This window comes from Scomber scombrus, chromosome 20 (assembly GCF_963691925.1).
Source record: "Scomber scombrus chromosome 20, fScoSco1.1, whole genome shotgun sequence".
In the NCBI taxonomy this organism is placed as follows: Eukaryota; Metazoa; Chordata; class Actinopteri; order Scombriformes; family Scombridae; genus Scomber; species Scomber scombrus.
In genome coordinates, this window is record NC_084989.1 from 6,635,000 (window position 1) to 6,657,973 (window position 22,974).

At 39.6% G+C, this 22,974-nt stretch overlaps 1 protein-coding gene and 1 non-coding gene across 2 annotated transcripts; both read right to left on the reverse strand.

Moving 5' to 3' along the window:
- Positions 1-6,463: 6,463 nt before the first annotated feature.
- Positions 6,464-6,535, reverse strand: trnaw-cca (transfer RNA tryptophan (anticodon CCA)). The gene has a single exon. It is a non-coding gene; the product is annotated as a tRNA-Trp (tRNA).
- Positions 6,536-7,412: 877 nt separating this feature from the next.
- On the reverse strand, positions 7,413-21,585 carry cul2 (cullin 2). The gene is made up of 21 exons (XM_062441145.1): positions 21,490-21,585; positions 20,168-20,306; positions 19,848-19,950; positions 19,656-19,750; positions 15,360-15,465; positions 15,088-15,170; positions 14,846-14,942; positions 14,503-14,613; positions 13,206-13,368; positions 12,970-13,094; positions 12,383-12,490; positions 12,150-12,209; positions 11,926-12,054; positions 11,571-11,657; positions 11,270-11,422; positions 10,517-10,594; positions 10,353-10,419; positions 9,879-10,081; positions 9,174-9,275; positions 8,936-9,052; positions 7,413-8,217 (listed from the first exon to the last, which is right to left on the reverse strand). The coding sequence occupies exons 2-21, from the start codon at positions 20,284-20,286 to the stop codon at positions 8,086-8,088; spliced, it is 2,238 nt and encodes a 745-aa protein (XP_062297129.1). The 5' UTR covers positions 20,287-20,306; positions 21,490-21,585; the 3' UTR covers positions 7,413-8,085.
- Positions 21,586-22,974: the final 1,389 nt, after the last annotated feature.

The window sequence follows — 22,974 nt, forward strand, 5'->3', positions numbered from 1 at the left end:
TATGGTTGAACTTGAAAAGCCTTTAAAATAAAGTCAACCCAAATATATTTTTGTTATAGTGAAGAAAGAGAGAGATTATGACTAAATAACTTATATTATATTTTTACCTCCCATGTCACCAGTGGCTACAGCATATGGTCTGGGATTTCCAGGAGTCCCTGAAGCCCTAAAGCCAGGGCCAAATTAACCCACTAAATGTGACCCACCCAACCCTCACCCCAAAAACGCACACACTTATGACAAACCCATTTTGATAGTCCCATCTGGAATACTATCCTCACCAATATCAAAGGTAACCACCATATAGGGGTCCTACCATTTTCATATTTACTGTACTTTTATGGTGCATATAACCAAGAAGACTTAATTACGTAATTAATCAATTACCACTAAGTAGTTGCAATGCAGGCAACCTGAGGCCTTCCAGTGCACACAGGGTCTGGGTCAGGCACAGGGTCACTATGCCCAGTAATCCAGTCTCAAATTCACACTCACACATTATCAGCACTGTATCTGCACACTATCCAGTGCAAACATGTGGATCCTTTAGTGATGCGTATCTATCTTATGTTCAATCATCTCATATGGGATTCCCATGGAGTCGGACGTTATCTTATGAAATGGAGATCTTTAAGTATGGTAAGTCTGGGAACTGCTGCACACTTGATATGATTGATCCATTACACAGCAATGACTACCTTGATGATTCAGCACCTGAGACATATGAACCAATGTTGTCCTTGAACACATGAGACAGACTGAATAATGCAGCAGAATGAGCTGCAGTAATCTTATGATCTCAGATGTAGCTGCTGGGAAAGTCAGGTTTGTGTATATCTGTTAAAACCCCCTGTTCCAACCTGCATTTATGCTACTGATTAATGTAGTATACGACTGAATTATTAAACTGCAGTGCAGGATAAGAAATGAGCCTAAGGCTGGATCTACAGTGTGACCCAATTTACCGATAAAAGCTGCAACCTTTCTTTGGAGCTTCACTCTCTCCCTGCAGCTCTTATTCTTTATGAACTAATGTGGTCCGAGTGAATGAACATGAACAGGAGTGCAAGATGGTCAATCTCTTTATCAAACTATCTCAATGCAACACATAGGTGGACTTAATGGAAATAACTCTACTTAGATGCTTTCAGTTGTGTCTTTATAGCTCGATCTGAACATGAGTCTCACTATTCCTTTACTTGTCATTTGCTCAGATGGTGCAAGGATAGTGTGTCTGATTCTGATGTGAGAGGTGGTTTGTTCAAGTCACATTAGGGTCATGCAATAGGCTCATGCAAATCTTTTGATTTATACTGAAGTGACAAAATATTTCAGTAGGAAAGTGAAAAGCAGAACCTATTCTGAACTTTTTGGAGGCCTCTTTTTCACTTTGACAACTGCAGCTGTGACAGATTCCTTCTTTCACACATCTATTACTCCCCCTAGAGGTAAAGAGAAGGAAAAACACTTCCCAAAAGAGGACACTTGAACAGTTTGATGACTTTACACTAATTCTTTCCACATTTTACTGCATCTAAAATATATAAAACAACGCACCCTTGATGCCTGATATCTGTTCTTTAAGGCCGATGGTGTTGGAAATCCAAACCCTCGAGAGCTTTATACAAAAAACATCCATGAGCAAGTCAATGTTATTAACCCCAGCTGCTCCAGTGGAAGTAAGGCTGGATTTTAGTCTGACCACTGCACATCAGGAATGCAGAGAGGAGGAGAGAGAGGCATCGCAGCTTCACTGGGGTCCGTTGCCCACAAGAGCGGGCCCTATGTGTATCACTCACTGTCTCACACAACATTGCTAAAAAAAAATCCATCTAAATACATAACTTCTGTTCTGACATCAAAATGTTCCGTCCGCAATTTACTGCACTGCATAATGAGACTGTGTTTGTGTGGTAAACAAAGGTTTTTGAGGGAAAAGCAGTAAAAGTGCCGGCCATATTTTCTCTGCTACTAATTTTGTTCACATGGAAGGAAATTCTAGACCTAAAAATAAACGTTTCATGCCATATGAGTCTGTTTATTGTCTGTATTGAGTGACAGAAAAGTTATAACATCTGATGAAGTTGCTCCAATTTGGTTATATTCAAATATCAAATGACATAGTAACAAAAACAACACAATAATAACTGGTGGAAAAAAGATGATGAGTGGTTTTGAGTGTCCATAAAGTTTGATTTTAATACTCCTCCAAGACTGTGGTAAAATAAAGCATGTGTATCTGCATCTGTGTGTGTGTGTGTGTGTGTGTATGTGTGTGAATGTTGTCAGTTCACAGGGTGGTGTTTGTTCCATGGCAGGCGTGCTCCAACATGGTCCCCACAGTGTAGGAGGTCATTCCTGACATAGCCCCATGTCAACACATTGTTACTTCACCACTGGATAATACCCCACTCATTCATTAACATACTCAATCTACCGTATCCTTTCTCCGATGCCACTACCAGTCTTTGGTGTGTATCTCAGCATTGATATTGTGATCTTTTATTGGTAAAACTCAGTGTGGATTTGGCTTTATTCATCCATAAAACCTTTTTTTATACAAGGCGGTCCAATGAGAGCAGTTTACTGTCTTTTTGTACGCAAGCCCTGTGTACACAATGCAATAAAAGCAATGGCAAAAATCCAACTTTAAAAACGTACAAAACTGCAAATAAAGAATGAATTATGGAACGGGCAAGAAAGGATCATCAACATGGCCAAGTTAACCTTAAAGATGGATTCTTCATAATTCTAAAAACTGCAGGTACAAGAACATCAATAGTCACCTGCTCCATTGGTGAGCTCTCAATGGTATACACTGTATGTTCATGAGCTGACATACAGACTGGCTAACATATCATTCTACAAAGTGATGACTTGTGTTTATTAGGATTTCTGTCACGTCTCCTTGGTTGGTTCCTTGTCTTGCGTGTCGTGTGAGAACTTGCATGTGGAGGGCAGATCCAAGAAAACAGAGAACATATTGTGTGATATGCTAATGTATTGTGCTGCTGACACTGTGTACTGAGTATTATTAAAATACAACCAAATTTCACTGTTGTTTGGGCTTTGAGTGAAGTGAGAAGAGTAGACGCATTTTTATCAGAGCTGAAACAGAGCCAGGGAGTTATCAGGCTCACTTACTGTGCACATAATCATGAATAATCCACGGCAGTGCTGTGCGACACATAAATTTAATATCATGTATTATAGTTTGAAGTAGACGTGTGGTGCATTGGTAGAGCATCTGATTTTTGAGCAGAAGGTTAAGTGTTCAAATCACATCAAGGTCAAGCCTGCAGTTCTTTTGAAAGACTTGTTAAAGAAATAGTTGAGAATAGTTTCACACTCAGCACCCTGATGGGATGCTTCATGAGACGTGAAAATACAGCTCTTTCTGTGATGACAGCATTGCTAATGTGTTTTTCACAGCTGTCTGATATGATTAAGGCTGACATTTGCACGTTTTGTAACAGATCCATATTCCCTGCCATATCAAGACTCTATGCTGGTAATCATCATTATATCAGGACTTTGGGGGGGGGGGGGGGGGGGGGTGAGTGCATGGTGACATCAGTATTTTGTAACTGCTGACTTGTTTTCTATGTTCTCACCATTATTCATCTTTGCCTAATTCTTGCTCAATTCCCCACCAGGCGGCTTTATCTCAGTCTGTACATGAACATACAGTAATTAGTTGATGTTAGCCAGTTGCCTAGGTTACAGATACAGCTTTAAACACTGCCGTTGTGTAATTGAATTCATGCCGAACAATGCTCACAGACAGATGATTGTGGCACTGCTTACATCACTATTCTGATAGGCAAGAACGATAGTGAGGTTAATTAAATGTCACAGTCGTACATTTGCAATTTTTACTCAAATGCATTGACGTTAAAACCATACAAAGCTCATGTCAATCAGAAACCTGCTTATGGCTTTCACTGTGTCATGTAATAACTTGCAGCAGCCCGTAACTGTTAATAAAATAGCTACTCTATAATTTTAATATTTGCATTTATAATTCACTTAATGTCTCCTTCAGTGACCTGCAGTTAAATGTCCCACAACCTGTAGCTTTAGTGAGCACCACTGCTTTCTGAAAGTTAAAGGGCTCCATCTGCAGACACTAAAGAGTATTACACCTTGTCTTGTCTTCTCTCCAGGAATCTTCTTTGTTTGGATTAAGCGTAGAGCCTTTAATTGCCATGTTTGCGGGGATTGGGCCCAGTGTGTGCTGTGAACACTGAGAATGGTGTTAGCGCAGCTTTAACACTCTGATTTCATGGATTAGCCCGTGCTGCCAGCTGCTGTTTTGCATACACTTTCTGTCTTGCAATGGGGATTCCTTTTAGTCCAACGATAAAACAACACAGATTTAGCTGGAATGAAAACTTCCTGGGGTGCATATTATTCATACCTCAGCCTAGTAATCCTGCTATAGTCCAATAGATAGTCCCATGTGAGATCTGTGAATTAAATCTTGACAGATATCAGAAGGCTAATGCACAACCATCTGCTGAAAATCTACATATTTAGAAAAAAGAAAGAAGGCAACTTTTATTGGTTTGATCAGTATAAATAATGGGATGAGGCTGGAAAATCTTGCCTTGTCTGATCACAGCTCATTTTAGCTCTTATCTGATAATTTTATACATTGACATGTTTTAATACCCAGATATGATATCAGTAACCCACTTATGGTCAGCAACAAGGTTTTATAATTAAAAGTGGGGACAAGAGAAGGCATTTTCATTAATGTGTAATAATAAACATAAGTCCATAACTGTGTCCTTTATTAAAATCATGGTTATGCACATTCTGTAGTTATGGCTGATGAACTGTTTGCCACAAGCTTCCTGTGGAATTTAGAGGAAGAACGCTTGTACGGAGTGTACTTTAGAGAGTATTTTAGGAGAGAGAGGAAACTCAAGACGGCACATTTCAAAAGCATCTTAACTGGACACCTTGTGGGAATGGGACCAGTCAAGTTATGACAGCCTCTGCTGTCCACTTAGTCCATTTTAACAATCTCTGAAAAACATCAATGGGACAAACAAGCCTCCAGCAGGTTATATAGATGATGGGTATTTATTGCACAGTAGCTCCTACAGTCATTACAGATAACACCTCAGCAGCATATTGACAGAACAAAAATGAAGGTGGAGTCAAAATTAAGTGTCTGATGCCTGCTTAAGATTGGTTGATGATTATGTTTATATAGTGGATAATAAATCTATCAGAGAAATACCATTATTGGAAGTAATTTGCTGTGGTAAGGAACAAGGAAATTAATCAAATGATAGGCCAGGTCTAACATTAGTCTCAATATTAGAGATAATACTCTTATGTCACCAGACTGACATGACTCTACTGGTCACTGGTTGACTGTGACAAGTTTCTGGTCTATTTCAAATTATCAAAGACCCAGAAAAACAATCACGATCCAATAAGTAAAGGTGCAGTGTATAGAATTTAGTGGCATCTAGTGGAATGGAAAATAAGAATCACTGTGTTTTTTGTTACCTTTACAACCCTGGGACAGAGGGAGTGGGTCCTCTCCCACATAGCCCACCATGTTGCACTGCCATGTTTCACCACTAGATGCTACTAAATCCTAAACACTGTTCTTTTAATAATTTTTACCTGGTGGGAGCATCCAGTGGGTAAATCTGACACTGCCTGAATGCTGTTGTGTTTGTAGCTTTAGATTTCTTACTTCATTATTCTTCACATAAATGCAAGTGTCATAGGAGACAGATCACTACAGATCAGAAGGTAGTGTGTTTAAATCATGTAAGGGCTATGCATTACAAACTCACTTAAGTAACTGAGACGTGAAACAAATTAACAGATAGGCCTAGATTATCCCACTGCTTCCAGTTATCATCAGATTAGTGTGAAAACAGCAGCTGATGAGACAGATTGGGTGCTTCGCCTGCCTGCGCTTCATGCATAGTAATTCCTTTGTAGAAGCCCTCGATGTGACAATCTTAGCAAAGGCCCTCTTTTGAGTCAATTCACTGAAGTGGCACACTGCCATCTGGTGAATGTACAAACACATTTTTATTACAGCCATTTCTTTAATTGATGTTTAATTTAAATCTATTGCACTTGAATGAGGTTGTCTCGCTTGCTGCTGAGCTCTATCAGTCAATGTGGGGAGTGGAAGTAAGGACTGCTCATTTTGAGATATGGGTGGAAAAACTGTTTATAAGTACTTCACGTTACTGTATATACAACTTAAAGTATTGTCTGAAAAAACATTATTTTAGAGCTGAACTGGCAGCACTAACACACTCTGAACAAAATACAGGATGGAAGAAAATGATATGCTTCAGAAGAGTATGCTAGCATTTATCTGTTATTTGATTTAGATTCGGTTACATTTACGAGAATACCTATTCATGACGCAGTGTTTATTTTGCGTTATATATTAAATGTACCGATACATTAAAATGTTTGACCCCGACGTGATTTGAACACGCAACCTTCTGATCTGGAGTCAGACGCGCTACCGTTGCGCCACGAGGTCTCATCGCCCCTAATTGTGTAATTCAAGGGATTAGAAATTTCTCAGTATGTAAACTATAGTAGGCTACGTTACTCATTTGTTTACTTCTGTGCCGCTATTTGGTATTTGTAATTTTAAGAGGCGATTATGAATTTTCAACTCCTCTTTACTTTCTGAAGCCCACTAAAAAACTGAACCATACTGAATGTTTTCACCTTTACATCGTAATTCATCGTTTTCTCACCTCTCTGCTCCGTTTTGCCTGCGTCAGCACCATGGACAGCTGTCGGCACAACAGCTGGCTCACCTAGCTTTGTACTCAATGCGCATGCGTACTTACTTCTTTCAGTCCCAAGCCAATGCATACAAATATTTGACTATTTACTACTTTATTATTTAACTTACTCTTTATCGTGCCATTATTGAATTCAGTACAATCTGTAGTCCTGTGTGCAATCATTTTACATAAGTGATTTATTTATCCTTTATGTCAATTTGACTAGCACATTTCTTTCAGTAGTTTGAGCTCTGCTTGTGCCTCTGTATTAAAGTCTGTGTGTTTCGACTCTTTCACACTGCCAGATTTGTATATATATACCCGGTGTTAATACCAAACTATAAGTCTTGTTTGTGGCCCAGCCCAGCAGCGTTTGTATGGTTACAGTTGTTCTGTAGCTTCTAATAAATTAATGATAGGTTAAAACCTGCTAGGTGAGCTTCTCCTTATTTCATGCTTTTGTTAGATAATTAGCAGTGTTTCTTCCACTACTTCATCACAACTCTGACAGCACAGTTACAGAGGAGTCATACATTAAATAGCAAGAACATGTAACTAATCAGAATATACATTCATTTTCAAACATGGCGAAATTGTTTATATGGATACACATGACAAACGTTTACATAAAACCCTTCAGTGTTTTTATTTATTTATTTGACAAGCAGCAGGATCATGTTTGTCACCTCATTTTTTCTTTACATTTGAAAGTAGATACAATAGTCAGTATACCAGTTTTATTACAATATTTTTTTTTCCTAACTTCAGTACATTTAACAAAGAAAAAAAATAAACACACAACAACTGCAAACGTGAGAAAAGAAAGCATGTTTTTTTAATGTGTAGCCACCAATGTCTCATTGATGTCATACCTAGACTCCTTCCCACTTTTCTTATTTTTTCCTTTATTTTGGGTTGACTAGTATGTTTATCAGCTCTTTCCTCTCGAACAGCTATAGGCATTTTCTTTTAGTTGTTTGACGCACAGGTGCGTGGCACTGGTGATGTTGTAAACAGCTTAAAATCAGAAGGTGGGTGGGGGGGTTGGGAGGAGGGCCTTATGGATGGTGGTGTCGGCTTGCTGTCTGACGTGACGCGGTGACCTTTCTCGTTTTCAAAGATGGAGGCACCAGTCCTGCTTTAGTCACCGCGTGGGATCACAGCAGACAGCGACAGTCCAAAACCTAAATGGATGAATGAGTCTGTTTTTGTTGTTTACTTTGTTTTAAACCTGTATCTGCCAGTCAGTCACACAGGAGAGTGTTTGTGTGTAGGCGCTCTCTGGCTCTTCTGCCTATGCGACGTAGCTGTACTCGTCTGCAGAGGTCTGGCTTCGCTCGATGTACTGCTTGTCGATGAGGACCTCGATGCACTTCTTGATCATGCTGATACTGGGGTTGAACCTGGCTTTGGACTGATTGATGACCTGCACACATGACGAAGAACAGTTAATGTCATGATACAAACACAGATGTTGTTGAAATTATATCGGCAATATTCATGTTGTTAATTGAGAACATTTGAGTCCAGTTCTGCAAGAGGCTTTGAGGATGAGAACTACTGTTAGTATCAAGGGGAAACTTGTCAAAGTGTTTCATATCTTCTCAAATTATTTTTCCAAAAGAAACAGCTGGAAATGGGGCAGGGGTCATCTTATAACCAGGGTTGCCCTAAAAGTGGGCCAAGCCAGTTACAACTTACCACAAATATTATGAATTTACATTAACAAGAGATACGGACAGAGCAGGGGATTTAACTTTGTGTATATTGCAAATATGACTCTATCGCACATTAGAATCTGCACATATATATGTGTGTGTGTACCAACATGGTCCCAGGAGTAGAGTTGGTCATTCCCCACATCATCCCTCTATCATAGCAGTGTTATGTCACCACTGAAGAACTCACTACTCACATGCGCACCACAGGACTGTCTTTATTTGGATTCATTCATGCACATGCTCAGTTTAATGTGTCCTTCCCTCTACTCTCACCACAGTCTCTCTTTATACCTTTGTTGTTGGTTAACATTAGTTATTCTAAACCTAGAGCATGGTTTACTGCCAAGGCAAATCCCCTGTATATCACTTTCATATGTACATCAATAATAAAGCCTGCTGGATGTTGTGTGTCATGTCACTCACCTCCTGTATGAGGGCGTTGTGTCGGAGCACTTTGCGGGCCTTCATAATTCTCACTATAGCAGCTTGTAAATACATTTTGCGGTCCTCGTCTACGGCGCTCCTCGTCTGCTCTATCTCCTGCACATCAGACACATATGTTAGAAGTTTACCTACACGGTGAGCACAATCTGAGCTACACATTAGTTGACAGCAAAGCTTGAGGAGTGGATTGAGATGGGCGCAGAACAACTTGTCTGACCTGCGGTGTGTCTTTCTGCATTGATGTTGTGATCTTGAACTTTGTCCTTTTACTGGTGAAACTCATATTTAGTGAAAACGTGGACTCGGCTTCAATCTCCTCCTGTGGGCAGAGGTTAGAAAAGAGATCACCACATATTCTACATACATTTTACAAACTCAGAAACTCCTGGCTCAGTCCATAAATACTGTCCTGTTCATATTTACGTATGCTTAATCTTCAATTCTGTAATCGCCAGCTCCAACCTGCAGCTGGATTGTTATTCTGACAGTTTCCAGTGCGGCCAGTCACATGTTCAACCCTCAGGTCAACCAGTGGATGTTTTTCCAGTGGGCGGATTTCCAGCGCACTGCGAGCATTGTTACAAAGTTTCTGTGGCCGCATTGTCTCAAGTTACTGTGTTGGAGTCTCTCTGCGATGTTTTCAGTTTAAATTTTTCACACAAGCAAAATAATTGCCACAAATAGTCCACAGGAGAAGGAAAAGTGAGGCAGGACTGTCCACTAGTTAATCAGAAAGAGAGCTGTGTATTAGGGAAAGACTAAATGTGACATTTTTCATTGGTGAACCATAAAGTCCTCATATCACTGTCAGACACAATAACAAAAAAGTTCATGATTCACTAGTATTTCCAACATAAACCACACTGAATAAAAACTTGTATATCAGGTGAAAGTTGTGGGCTCTTTATCTTGTTCCTCAGACCTTTTGTGAGTCGTGGTTGAGCATCTTCACGTCCAGCAGGGACTTGATGGTCTTCTGTAGCTCCTTCTCGTTCATCTGGGTGCCGTCCTGCAGCTCCTTGCAGGTCACCGTCTGGCTGTTGTTGAAGGCCAGCAGCACGGCCATCTGGTAGGTGGTCACCATGGCGACGTAGGGCTTGGACAGGTAGTTCATCTTCACCTCACCTGTTGTTGTGCATAAAATTATACTGTCTCTCCCAAAAACAAACATGATTCTGTGTGGTAGCATTCATTTTATTGGCTATTTTAATACAGTGCTCTGCAGCTATAGTCACACACAAGCTTTTTTTACATTTAAATCTGCCAGAATTCAGCTTATGTGTGTGTGTGTGTGTGTGTGTGTGTGTGTGTGTGTGTGTGTGTGTGTGTGTGTGTGTGTGTGTGTGTGTGTGTGTGTGTGTGTGTGTGTGTGCGCGTGTGTGTGTATTAGTGTTACCTGTGCAGAGATAATGCAGCCAGGTCAACTTCCTCCCACTGAAGTGCTGATTATAGAACAACTCAAACTGTAAAAAGGAAGGTGAAAGCAAAGGTTAATCCACAGCTCCTTTAATGAACACAATAAAAAAGAAAAACTGCTGCGCTCACATGAGAGCAACTCACCATCTGCACGCTCTTCTCTAGTTCTTGAGGGATGGCGAATGTGGAGGAGGGGACGTGTGTGAGAGGCCATGCTCCAGCCTGCAATCACATGACATATCATATAAATTACACATATATACAGAAAATATTGGAACATAAACTGGTTGGTTAACAGAACAAATAGTGCTTACTTTTACTTGTTGGGCATGGATTAGGATGATTTATAAGGCAAATAGTCATGGTCAATCCAACTCTAATAAATGTGCTGTTAAAGTGTGTCATATTAGATAAGAACATATCCACAGTAGTTGTAGCTTTAATCTAGTTCAGTTCATTCTGTTAAACTGAGTCTTTATAATCATTAACCTTGCATTGTTCCTGCAGTTGGTTCAGATCACTTATCAGTATGAACCAATAAAAGGGGAGGAAGAATCAAGACTTCTTGGGGCATTTAAGTCTTATTTTGTGCTGCCTCAGTTGGAACACAAACATGCTTGAGTGCACAAACACACACTTAAAGAATTTAGCATTCCTACACTGTTGATTTAAAAAAAAAAAAAAAAAAAAGTCATTACAGTTTGGCTGATGTGGAGGAAAGCATAGTCTGTGCGTGTTATAAATTCAATTTCTATGACCCACAAATACACAAATGCCAGTTTTTGTAGGGTTTTGATAATCAGAGATAACCTAGCCAATGGTCAGCTCCTTGTGAATTTAGTCCTATGGTTTTAAGGTATAGCTGAGGCAGGTCAACCATCCCAGAGTCATCCTCACCTGTAATACATAGATCTGGAAGCTGATGCCCAGGTCCACCACGGTCTCCTGCGTCTTGATGAAATTGTTGAACTTGTTGTTGAGGTCGGCGCTCACGCTCATGTCTGTGTACATTCTGTGGAGTTTGCTCGTGAACTCATAGCCACAAGCTTGCTGCAGGATTGAGAGTGTTGGGACGCAGAGGGAAAAGAGAGAGATGTGGGAGATTTAATAAATAAAAAAGTGACAGGATATTGAAAGATTCAGACGCTGCAGCATTAAGATGAAGCGTCAGGGTCAAACCAGTCTTTTTTATGTTTACCTTTAGTTTGTTGATCATGGCTTCTTCTGAGTCCATTGACAATGATAACCCGTGTATTAACCTCTTTGCTAGCATTCTGGCATAAAACTGTGGAAATCAGACAAAAACAAGACTTAAAACAAACCAAATGATTAATGCAGGGTTTGATGGACAAAGATTATTCTTAAACTGGGTATTTTGGGACAACTGAGGATACTGAAAAGGACACAGTGAGGATAATATTTCTATTACATAACTGTTTTAAGCTCAAAACTACCCTGCTAGTCCAGACTTGTGCATCAGAATGTCATAAGATATCATCTGAGGAAACATTTGTGGTTTTGTTTAATTCCAGCACAAAAAGAGTTGTGGTCACCTTTTGAAAGATGTCCTTGTCGTCTATGTACTTGAAGACTGTGATGAAGCTGGTCAGCTTGTCTTCCACCTCGTTCTCTGTCATTCCCTTCGCAGACTTCTTCAGCAGATTGTCACAGTATTTTGCCAGCTGCACAGACACACCGGGGGAGACATGACCTGGTCAAGGCACTGTGTATAATACTCTGAGTGTGTGAGTGTGTGAGTGTGTGTGTGTTTACTCACCAGTTCAGGGGCTTTACAGATGGACTTAGGCTCCCTGAAGTTCACCACAGACGTCAAAGCCTGAGAAAGAGACACAACATAAAAACATTCACTCAGACCATTTAAATGAAAAGGCAATGACATTTTACTTTTAACATGTTTAACTGTAGCTCTACAGTAAAAGGAAGTGCACTACTCTGTTATGACTATGCTCTTCAGTGAGGCACCATCCATTAAAGTCTAGTGTTTAATACCTTATCGAGTGCACTCATGAAGTGCTGATCTCCATTTAGAACTGTGTTAATGAGCTGAACAAATTTACTGTGAACCTCCAGCACTGACTCCACAAACAGGGTTGGCATCTAGAGGAGAAAGATAAAGATGTATTAGTAGAGGAACGATTTGCAAGTGAAGCTTAATAGACCAAAATAACATTTTACAACAGTTGAGATGATCAACATATGTCTATTTATAGCAATTATTCACAACAGACAGGATGCTGCAGCAACCAATAATAACACTTTACAAATATAAGACACAGTTTCACTTAAAATGTGTTCTCATAAAAATATCTAACTCATTAGTCAAATCAAGATTTTTTAGCTGTGCAGGAAGCCATGATGAAACTAAAATAAATAAAGGAAATGAGAGTAACAGTAATTTATACCACTTACAGGTATCAAGTCAAAAAGGGAAATGCACTTTAAAAGAAGCTCGTATCCACAAAAACAGGCCAACATGAAAATCACCTGAACTGTAGCTGCAAGTACAGGCATGCAAGTGAGGGCACACACACGCACGCACGCATACACACAAATATACACAGTGTTGTATCACTAACGTTTTCCTGAGAGAGATTACTGGTGCCTCGGATGCCCTCGCTGTTGATATGGGCTTGCAGCTCCTGGATCATGTGGGGTAAGCCACTGGCCACGGCCCGCAACAGGGTGTACATGTTGGCCATGTCTAGACAAAACAACACAATAACACAGTTTTACTCCAGTTCAACACCAGCATGCACGCGCTTTATGTATGCTTCATTAGAATTATAAACAGATAATGAGTTACAGTACTGACCGTCTCTCTTCTCCTGTCGAATAATGCTCTGGCACTCTCCGTGGAGGAACTGCAGATGATCTGCCACCATCCTCTGCTGGCATTCATGGATGACTTTGGCGTAGGAGCTGGGGTGCAGGTACTTCCGACATCTCACCTCTTCGTCTTTCAACCGACCCAAAACCTGGAGGAAGAGAAAGGTGGGAAGAGAAGGGCAGGAGGGTCAGTTTTACTATTTTAGTTTCATGAAACTTAAAAAAAAAAAAAAAGCCCAATAGCCAAAATGAATTTAGGATCAAACTGAGATTAAACGTGTTGCATATACAGAGTGGACACAGGTACATGTGGGTTAAATTAATCACTGTAACCAAAGCAAGTAGTAAAACACAATAGAGGAGAATAAAAATAAATGCCACTATTCAAGTCTCTCTCTTTTTTGGAGATAATTATTTTTATTTGCACATTTATATTAGTTGATGAGACATGAAGGGCCAAAAGCCTGTTTTTTCTCCCTTCCAAAAAAATACACAATATTTCTATCATTTTTGAAAACCACAGGTATCTTAAACAAACTCTGTTGTATAGAACACACACACAAACACACACATAAGCACATACACACGTAGAGCACGTAAGATAACTAAGAAAAAAGGACAAAAAAAAACCCCTCCCACCAGCTGTAAACTGGGTCAGATAAACAACGGTGACTGAGCCTGTCCAGACAGGAGAGGACTTCATTGTGCTGTTTCTCTTTCTCAGTCATATCACATATCAATCTTTATATTAACTTGGCGGCACGGTCACAGATCAAACAGGAGGGCAAGCCACACTTCATTAATGCCTGGTAAAGCTTTAATGATGATCCTGTTTAGAGGCAGGGGGGATAAATCTATCGGAGAAATCTGATTATTGCCGAACGAATGAATGAGAGCGAGAGAGAGAGAGAGAGAGAGAGACACAGTTGCCCGGAGGTCTGTGATCTCTGCCTTAGCGGGTTAATGGTAGAGCTAATACTCAGATTAAAACTCTTATGTCACCACACTGACGTGACCTGACAGTTCACACACACAGATACACACAGGCCCGGGGTGAACATGCAGCACACACACATATAAACACACACTCATCTCTAGCTGCACACACAGAGTTAGTCATCAGAAACCAAACACTGACTGGAAGCAAAGGAGCTGTCTTATTATTTGCAGGTTCTTTAATCTGTGCTGCACAAAAACCCAACTGAATAAAAAAAAATCAGAAAGGTGAAACAGGGTCACGTGGCAGCATTCACATACTTGCATAATCTGTCCGTTTCTCTTACCTTCTCCATATACTGTGAGCAGTTGGATTCTTGCAGTAGATTGGAGGCTTCCTGTTTGTAATACTCTCCTGTTCTTGTCAGAAATGGCCCTTCGAAGATTTCCTGATAAAACTGCAACACAGGAAGAGAATGTGGCCAGAGGAGGATTTAGCATATGTGCAGTTACACTATATGAACGCCTGCTGAGCATCTTGTGGTCAAATGCAAAATAATCAGAGGACGCTGCACGTTAATCACTGGAGTGATCAGAACAACACACAAACAGGAGATTCAAAGATTAAGCAGGGAAATAGTAGTTATATGCACTAAAACTACAACATGAGATACACACCCGGAGTCTCACCTTTAGTGGAAACTTCTTCTTGTACTGTTCAACATGAACAAAGGAGTTGATGACCCCGTGGATTACCTTCTGGTTGGGGTTCTCACCGCAACGATCACTGCATGACAAGAGGAAGTTGTTGTTAGGTCTGACGCTTCTACAGTACTGCTGCAGTGACAGTATTACCCTGGATGGATGGGTTTTTTAAAGTGTAGGGATTTCAGATTGTGTGTTTCATTTTAACATTTGTGTGAGAAACATACTTTTTGATTTCATTCAGCAACATCCGGATCAGGACAGCCTGAAGAGGCTCAATCATGAGCTTCCTCCACATATCTAGCGCCAACTGCAATGACAAATAAAACAGATTATATTATCACAAAAGTACAGACAGTGCTGACTCTTGAGCTGGATACTGGATCACAGATCATCTCTTTATCATTCTGTGCATGAGCTGTCCTCCCTCGCTTCTTATAACCCTTGTGGATGTGCGGGAGAATAATGTTGATACAAGTACGTATGAATCAGTCAGTACCTCTCCGATCTCCATGAGCGGCTCATTCATGTCCACTCCCCCGTAGCCGTACTGTAGGTCTGCTTCTGTAAGTTTGTTCTTCTTGATGAACTGAGTGTTGAGATACCTGTACAAATCAGAGAGGGAAGGGGGGGAGAAGGGGTAAAGATGTTAAGATAACAAATACATCTCATATAATGTCTAATGGGAGTGTGTCAAGCAGCACAACACTGCTGCTGCCAAGCTGAGTCATTAATTCACGGAGGTCATGTGAGAGGGTCGTTCTGTGGTTACCCTGGCCTACAGGTCACTCACCTCCCTCTCCCTATGTGGTTATTTAGTATCAGGTTAGCCAATGAAAACCAACACTGTCCAGCAGTTTTTGACCCATTAATGAGGCAGTGGCAGATATGAATGTTTTATTTATGAATATTGTGAAAAGACCCTCTGAGGAGCTGCATGTTAAGTGTTGTCTGGTAAATTCCTTTTTGTTTCAATGGTTTTAAGCCTGTTTTTCACTAGTGAAAATGAGCATTAGCATGATCACAGACTGTATTGTGCTAACTAAGATAGCTAGCATTAGGGTCAGCTCCACACTCAGCTCCAAATATGTTCACTTCTGGCTCCAAAAAGCCAAGATGGTAACAGTCATAAATCAAAGTCAAGGCTTCAAAACAGGAGTCCGTAAATCAGTGGGTGATATTACAGTGGCTACGTCTTTTATCTTTTATAGTCTATGTTTTTAGGTAACACAGAGTACACAAGCTGATATCTGAACTCTTTTATCTGAAGAATACAACTACAAATGTTTTCATCTGGCATTCCAGGCAATAGGAGGTTAATCAACATACACCATCTATAGTTTATGGGTTTATGAGTGCAATATTCCTTTCAGCCAACTTTATGGCTCATAGTTTAAAAACATAATTCAGAATCATTTACCTTTGTTGCATTCATGTTTTAGACCCAACACTAGTACTGAAAGAGTATATAGCTCTGCAAAGCATTTTAGGTCAACATTTCAGTTAAACTGTGTGTATATTTACTGTATGGTAGTGTCTTACTGCTATTCAGCCCTCTGCAGCCAGCAGCTTGTAGCAAATCTCAGCTACACAGTCAAAAATCCACACATAAATCTCAATGATTTAGAGGTGTGAGTGTATACGATGGTGAAACGATCTGATAGTAACAGTACTGCCAGCTATTTTTAATATCGTCATTACTGTGGCTTCATTAGCAAGCTTCATTACTACCAACTAAAGAGAGACAGAGACACCACGGCAGGGTCAGTAAAGTCTTGTCTATGTAGTTCTAGCTGCAGTTACTGTGGTCATGGCTATGCTAATTTTAGCTGTTCCATGTGCTGGAGTACAGCTACTTTATGAGCCATGAGTTGTAATATTAAGCGAGAAAGAGGGCCCTCTGTCAACAACAAAACTTGCTGCCTTATAATTGTGGACATGATGTCTGTATGGGGCAGCTTCAGCTCAGATACCCATTGCTATTTGTTGGTAGTAAAGTGGGAGGTTACAAGTCCATCTCCAAATAGCTTGATGTTCCTGTGACCACTGCTGCCAATACTATTAAGAAGTTTAAGCCCATGTAACTGTAGCCAACATCCCTGGACGTGATTGCAAGAGAATATCAGGCCAAGATTGAACAGGATTGCTCCAATGATAGAGAAAGAACCAAGGAAAATGGTTCTCTGCTGCTGTCTGAATGAAAATGGGCTCCAAGGTAGGAGACCCAGGAAGACCCCACTTCTAAGAGGGAGAAACAAAAGCCAGACTGGACTTTGCCAAAATGCGTGTTGACAAGCAACAGTCCTTGCAGAATGTGCTTTGGACAAATGAAACTAAATGAGAGCTTTTTGGTAAATTAGCCCAACCCTGTATTTACAAAAGAAAAAATGAAGCCTTCAAAGAAAAGAACCATGCCCAGCATGAAACATGAAGGAAGCTCCGTGATGTTTTGGGGTTGCTTTGTTGCTTCAGGCACTGGGTGCCTTGAATCTATGCACAGCTCAATTAAATCAGAAGACTATTAAGGCATTTTGAGGCGAAAACATACAGAACGTTGTCTTAGTCACAGGTCATGTGTCTTCCAGCAGTATAATGACTACAAACATACATCAAAAAGCACCCAAGAGTGGATGAGAAGAAAATGTTGGACTATTCTAAAGTGGCCTCCCATGATCTGAATCCCATTGAACATCCCTGGAAAGAGCTGAAAGTTGTAGTTGGGAGACAGCACCCATCAAACCTTAGAGAACTGGAGCAGTTTGCTGAGGAAAAGTTGGCAAAACTACCAGTGGAGAAGTGTAGAAACCTGATTCAGAGTTACAGAAAGCGCTTGACTGCAGTTAATTACCTGAGCTACAAAATATGAAATTAAGGGTACCAATATTATAGGCCATGTCATTTTCATTTGTTTTATTGTATTAAATAATATGTAGAGTTGTAAATCAAAGCAAAGGTTCAGTTATAGTCATTGTGAAATAAAGAACGATGAATACCATACACTTCGATCAGTTTTAACTTAATACAGAGAAAATGTTGTTGTTGGGTTTTTTTTAAGATGGAAGGATACCAATATTTTCAGTCACGTCTGTAACTGTGCCACGGCCCATCACTTTATGTGTATGTTTACACGTGTTCTACCTTTTCAAAATGACTTTAATATAAACACACAAAGGAAATCAAAATGTTGGCCACAATGATCACAGTATGAAAATGTGATACGAGCACATCCGTAGTAGTCATTAAAACTTTATAAAGCTGGTACTGTGGTAGCTGGGTATCTGTCAGTTTGTTTCAATGCCTTTATGCATCAGATTGGGCAAAACTCAGTTAATGCAGCTTTAATATAAATTACATTTTGACTGCATTGCTCCTCTTATGTACCACAGGCTAAATGTAAAACGGCACTATTTTAGCATTTTTACATCAGGAGTCATTTTCCTCTGACTGGGAAAGTTTTATATTGCACAAAACAGTGCTGAAGAAGATTAATTTATCAATCAAAGAGGAAGTGCTTAAAAGTGCCACTAATTCATGACAGACACTCTGATGTTGAAATGCATAAACTGAAAGTGTATTACAACACACGTCTAATGTGTTTCAAAATTCTAAGAAGGCAAAGACAAAGTTAATAGCAGAACAGCAACGAGAACACTGACAGACAATGCTCACAATATGATGGCCATCATCAAGCTGTGATCTATGTTGACTGATTCTAGCTTAAATGACATGCCATTTTCACAGCTGTGCTATTTGCCTGTATCAGCAGTATAATGATGCCACTCCACCTGACTTCTGTCATACACTCCGGCTCGGACAGGCGTCAAACACCCGCATGACAAGTTAAAGATCTGCTAATATAACAAGCGAGTGTTGAGTACTGATAAACACTAGACTGAGAGTGTGAGATGGTGACTGAAGGTGTAAACAGTCTGTCTCCATTCTGTTGGCACTTCAAGTCCAGCCGCCAATGCATGATGATGTTTGTTTGACAGCATCTATATTCACATAGAGATCTGTTGAGGATAATAAGCCACCCTCCTCTATATAAAGAACTGAACTTTACGATGGCACTACTAAAGTCTTGAGCCTCACATTCTCTTTCTGTTTCACTCTGACATAATAAATGACAAAGGCATACGTATGCACAGGCAGTCTAGTGGGAAGTACACATAAAAATAGATCTGAAATCTCTCCAAGGGGGGTATTGATTTAGAATGAATCAGGACACGCCAAATGTCTGTTGGCACTTCACAAGCTTTTCAAGGTAATATTTTAAATGTGAAAAAAAAAACACTGTAGGCTGGCACATTGTAGCTTGTGGTAGAATTGGTATGCTCTGTATTTAAGGACCCTCACACACACACACACACACACACACACACACACACACACACACACACACACACACACACACACACACACACACACACACACACACACACACACACACACACACGAATTAGCCCTGACGAAGCCACCTCACATCTTCTGTTAGAGTTGTACTTGAACTCACCACAGTGACTACATCCAACTGTTAGCTGACACATTCTTAACACATGCACATGTTAGGTTTTACTTGTACTTGAAAAAGCATTACAGAGACAGAAAACAAACTAGTCGACAGTCTCAATATCAAATGCTTAGAACACAAACTGAGAAAAAAAAAACTGGTGCCGAAAAAAGGAGAAAAGGTGAAGGAGCAAAAAGGACAGACCTCATCAAATGGTGAGTCTGCAAATACTACATCAGTCTAATATCAAGTGGAAACAAATGACGTCGAAGGCAACAGCGTTACCTGTACAAGCAGTCCATGTAGTCAGCTCCTTTGCTGTACTCATCCCAGTATCTGTGGTACATGACTAAAACCTTCTCCTCTGATTCCAGGACTTTCTACAATACACACAGGTATGACAGGTGTTATGGAAAGCAGCACAATGCAGTTACATCTGAAAATGCATTCTACAGGTGAGCTTTTGGGAGTGCTTACCTTGTACAACTGCCGAACATGATTCTCAAGAAATATCTTGGTCTCTGTGTATAATTTTTCACCCAAAGGCTCTGGGTATGCAACACACAAGGCATAAATGTCGCTGGTGTCAAAGTTCAGGAATCAAAAATGTGGAAAACATGATTACATTATGTGACATTATGTGTTATGAAAATGATGGTAATATAAATACATTTAATAAAAACGTAGTAAGGCTGTAAGGATTTTGCTCAGTGATTCTCTATGAATGAATAAAAGGTTTTAGGTGAATTTGATGTTTAGTAATGCTTTTCTATTTTGAGCGAGTTGGCAAAGGATACGAGAACCGATCATTCCACGTTGCTCTCTCCACATAGTCAAGCATCACAACAGCCTTGATTGTCGTCAGTAACTTGTTCCATGTCTCGTCAAAATCCACCACCCGCGGCTTCAAGGACATTGTACAGTTTCTCTTCTAGCCTGATGGAAAAAACATAAACACAAAAATACAAGAGTGAGTAACAGAATTTAAGAATGAACTTGGCTGAGGTATAATTTAATTTTTCCACATTTTATGATATACCTTTCTACCAAAAACAATACTCCCTAAGTGAAGGGATAACATTTGAGTGTGTAAACCAGACCTATGTAGCAGTATTAGTCATTACACACAAATGAAAAACACAGGTATATGTTGTAAGGAGGCAGAATAAATATGAGAAAACACATTTTTGAGAGTATTTTTTATAAACCTATATTCTAAGTATACATTACTAACACAATCTAGGGATTTCAATCTGTAATCATTTGTAAAACAAAACACATCATTATAAGAATTTGGACTTAGCATTGACAATAGGTATCAAGCTTAACCATATTACACAGCTGTCAGAATGCATGGACATCAACAGCAGTTAGTTTTATGATAAATAGTCAGATTCAAATGTGGCACTGCTGGCCTACAATGACAGCAACAGATGAGATAAACACTGTGCTCAAGTTCATGGGGGCAGTAACACTAACGCTGATCGACACATTGAGTTAACCATCAGTCACCGATTGTACACTATTGTAACTGAGCTAATAGGCCAGGCGATTCTACTGCATGTAACCACATGCATACTTTCATATCACTGGCTTAAGAATGATAGATCACCTGGAAGTAAAAGACACAAGGGCCCTAGTGTTGTTTCTCGTCATTATTACCAGTTGATTTCACGTCAGAGAAAACATTGCAACATCATCATCCTCATCATGCACAGCTTTTCACGCTCGCCACTTCACATCAACCGATTTCAGTTTTTTAATAAAAGGAGGTGTTGACGTGACTTAATAAACACTCTTTTTACAGTCACGATAACGGCAGCTAAGTTAAGGTTACTAGCTAGCGGAATGCCAATCCCAAAATAGGATGGGCAAGCTAAAAAAAGGCTAACTAGCATCTATCTACCTAGCATGCTACTTCTTCCTGCTCCAGTCCCGTTCTGTGTAATCAGCTAGCAGCTAGCCTATAGCAGCTAGCAGGAAGCTACCGCTAGCAAGTGGTTATCTTCTTTGCAATTTTCTCCCCCACATTTGCACTGACAGCTCGGCAAAACATGGCGCTGCTGTTAAAAAAAACATGTTACCGAGGTCAAACCGTGGACTTTTGAATAGTACGTACCTCTGTACAGTATTTACTTGTTATAAAAGTCAAGTTTGTCCGCTGTCACAGGCTTGATTTGTCTCACTTACAGGGCTTTCCTACCTCTTGGACTCTACCATTGTGTTACCTGGGGGTGTATTATGAAGTAGCGTAAATGAGTCTAGTTCTTTAGCTTTTAACCTCAGTAACCCGTCTCCGAGATATTTCATTATATCAAGCATTGTGTTCTGTATTTATATAAACTGATGAAAATAAGACCAAAGTCACTTGTATTTAAGTCATAAGAACATCCATGTATTCATGGTATCGCCTGAAACTACGGGAAGCTCTAAGGAATCGAATATTTTAAAATGACAACCAAAGACAATCTGTACAATGTATTTTAATGCTTGTTATGATAAAATTATGATAAAAAATGTTTTTCTTATCAGTAAGTAGGCCAACATTTCATTTAATCTCGTATATATTTACAGTGATCCACCAAGCAGCACTTTTAATGATCATAACGCCTCCAGACTCTTGAATACAGTGAATGACAGTTGTGAGAGCGAATATATATATATATTTGTTATATTTGAAACGTTTTTGGGTTTTTTGTTTGAGTTTTTTCAACAGGACCTGATTTAAAATATGAATCCACACAATATTGTATCATATTACCTAAGAAAGTAAGAAAATAAGAAAAAACAACCAATCAGAATCCAGTAAAAAATATCCTAACGGTTAAGATTCTTCAATAAAAAAACAAAAACTAATTTTCAGTTGACGTTTTTAACTGAAGATATACTTTTTTCTGACTTTCTGGACGTCGCTCCAGCTCATGAAGTTTCACAGCATAATAATTATAATTTAATGTGAGTACACTGCTAATTCAAATAAATACGTTAGCTTACTTTACTGACTGATTTTACCAGGCTAACGTTAAACAGTAACGATAGCTAAAATGTCAGTTTAGGTAACGCTAAGTTGTGATTTATAGTGATTTTATATCCATTGCAATACTGAAAATAGTTAGGACATCTTTATTAGCAAATGAGTTATCAATTAGCTAAGTTGTCAACATGAGGGTATTGAACATTTCATGGTTATCAAACAGGAAACTTTGCGTTTGGTTAAAGCTAATCTCAATGAACGAGAGATGACCTGATTTAACCAGCAGAGGGGGCACCGCTGTCAAACTGGAAATGTCCCTTTCACTAATACATTATTGAAATGATTTTGATATCATTACAATACGTTCATTGTAATCAGCATTAGGTTAGTGTCTGCCATTTCTTGGACTTAATCATTCAAGCCACAGAAAGCAGGAAAGAAGTTGACAGCAGCTTGTGTATAGCTTTGATGTTTGTACATTCAGATATTGAAGACATTTATTGTTTATGGATTATATTTGGGGGGTTTTTGCGTAAGAATTTGGATTTGTGAATGTAAAATGTGGTTAAAACAGTAAGCAAATGAATCAAATAACTGCAAACAGAGATGGTCAGATTCAGTGAATCTAAA

Bases quoted from the DNA above. Each gene is read 5' to 3' on its own strand.
- cul2 (XM_062441145.1), bottom strand. From the start codon at position 20,286: ATGTCCTTGAAGCCGCGGGTGGTGGATTTTGACGAGACATGGAACAAG. The intron at 13,095-13,205 runs GTCAGTACTGTA...TGTTTTGTCTAG, and splicing joins TCGACAGGAGAAGAGAGACG to ACATGGCCAACATGTACACC. The intron at 10,082-10,352 runs GTAACACTAATA...GCACAACAACAG, and splicing joins GCTGCATTATCTCTGCACAG to GTGAGGTGAAGATGAACTAC.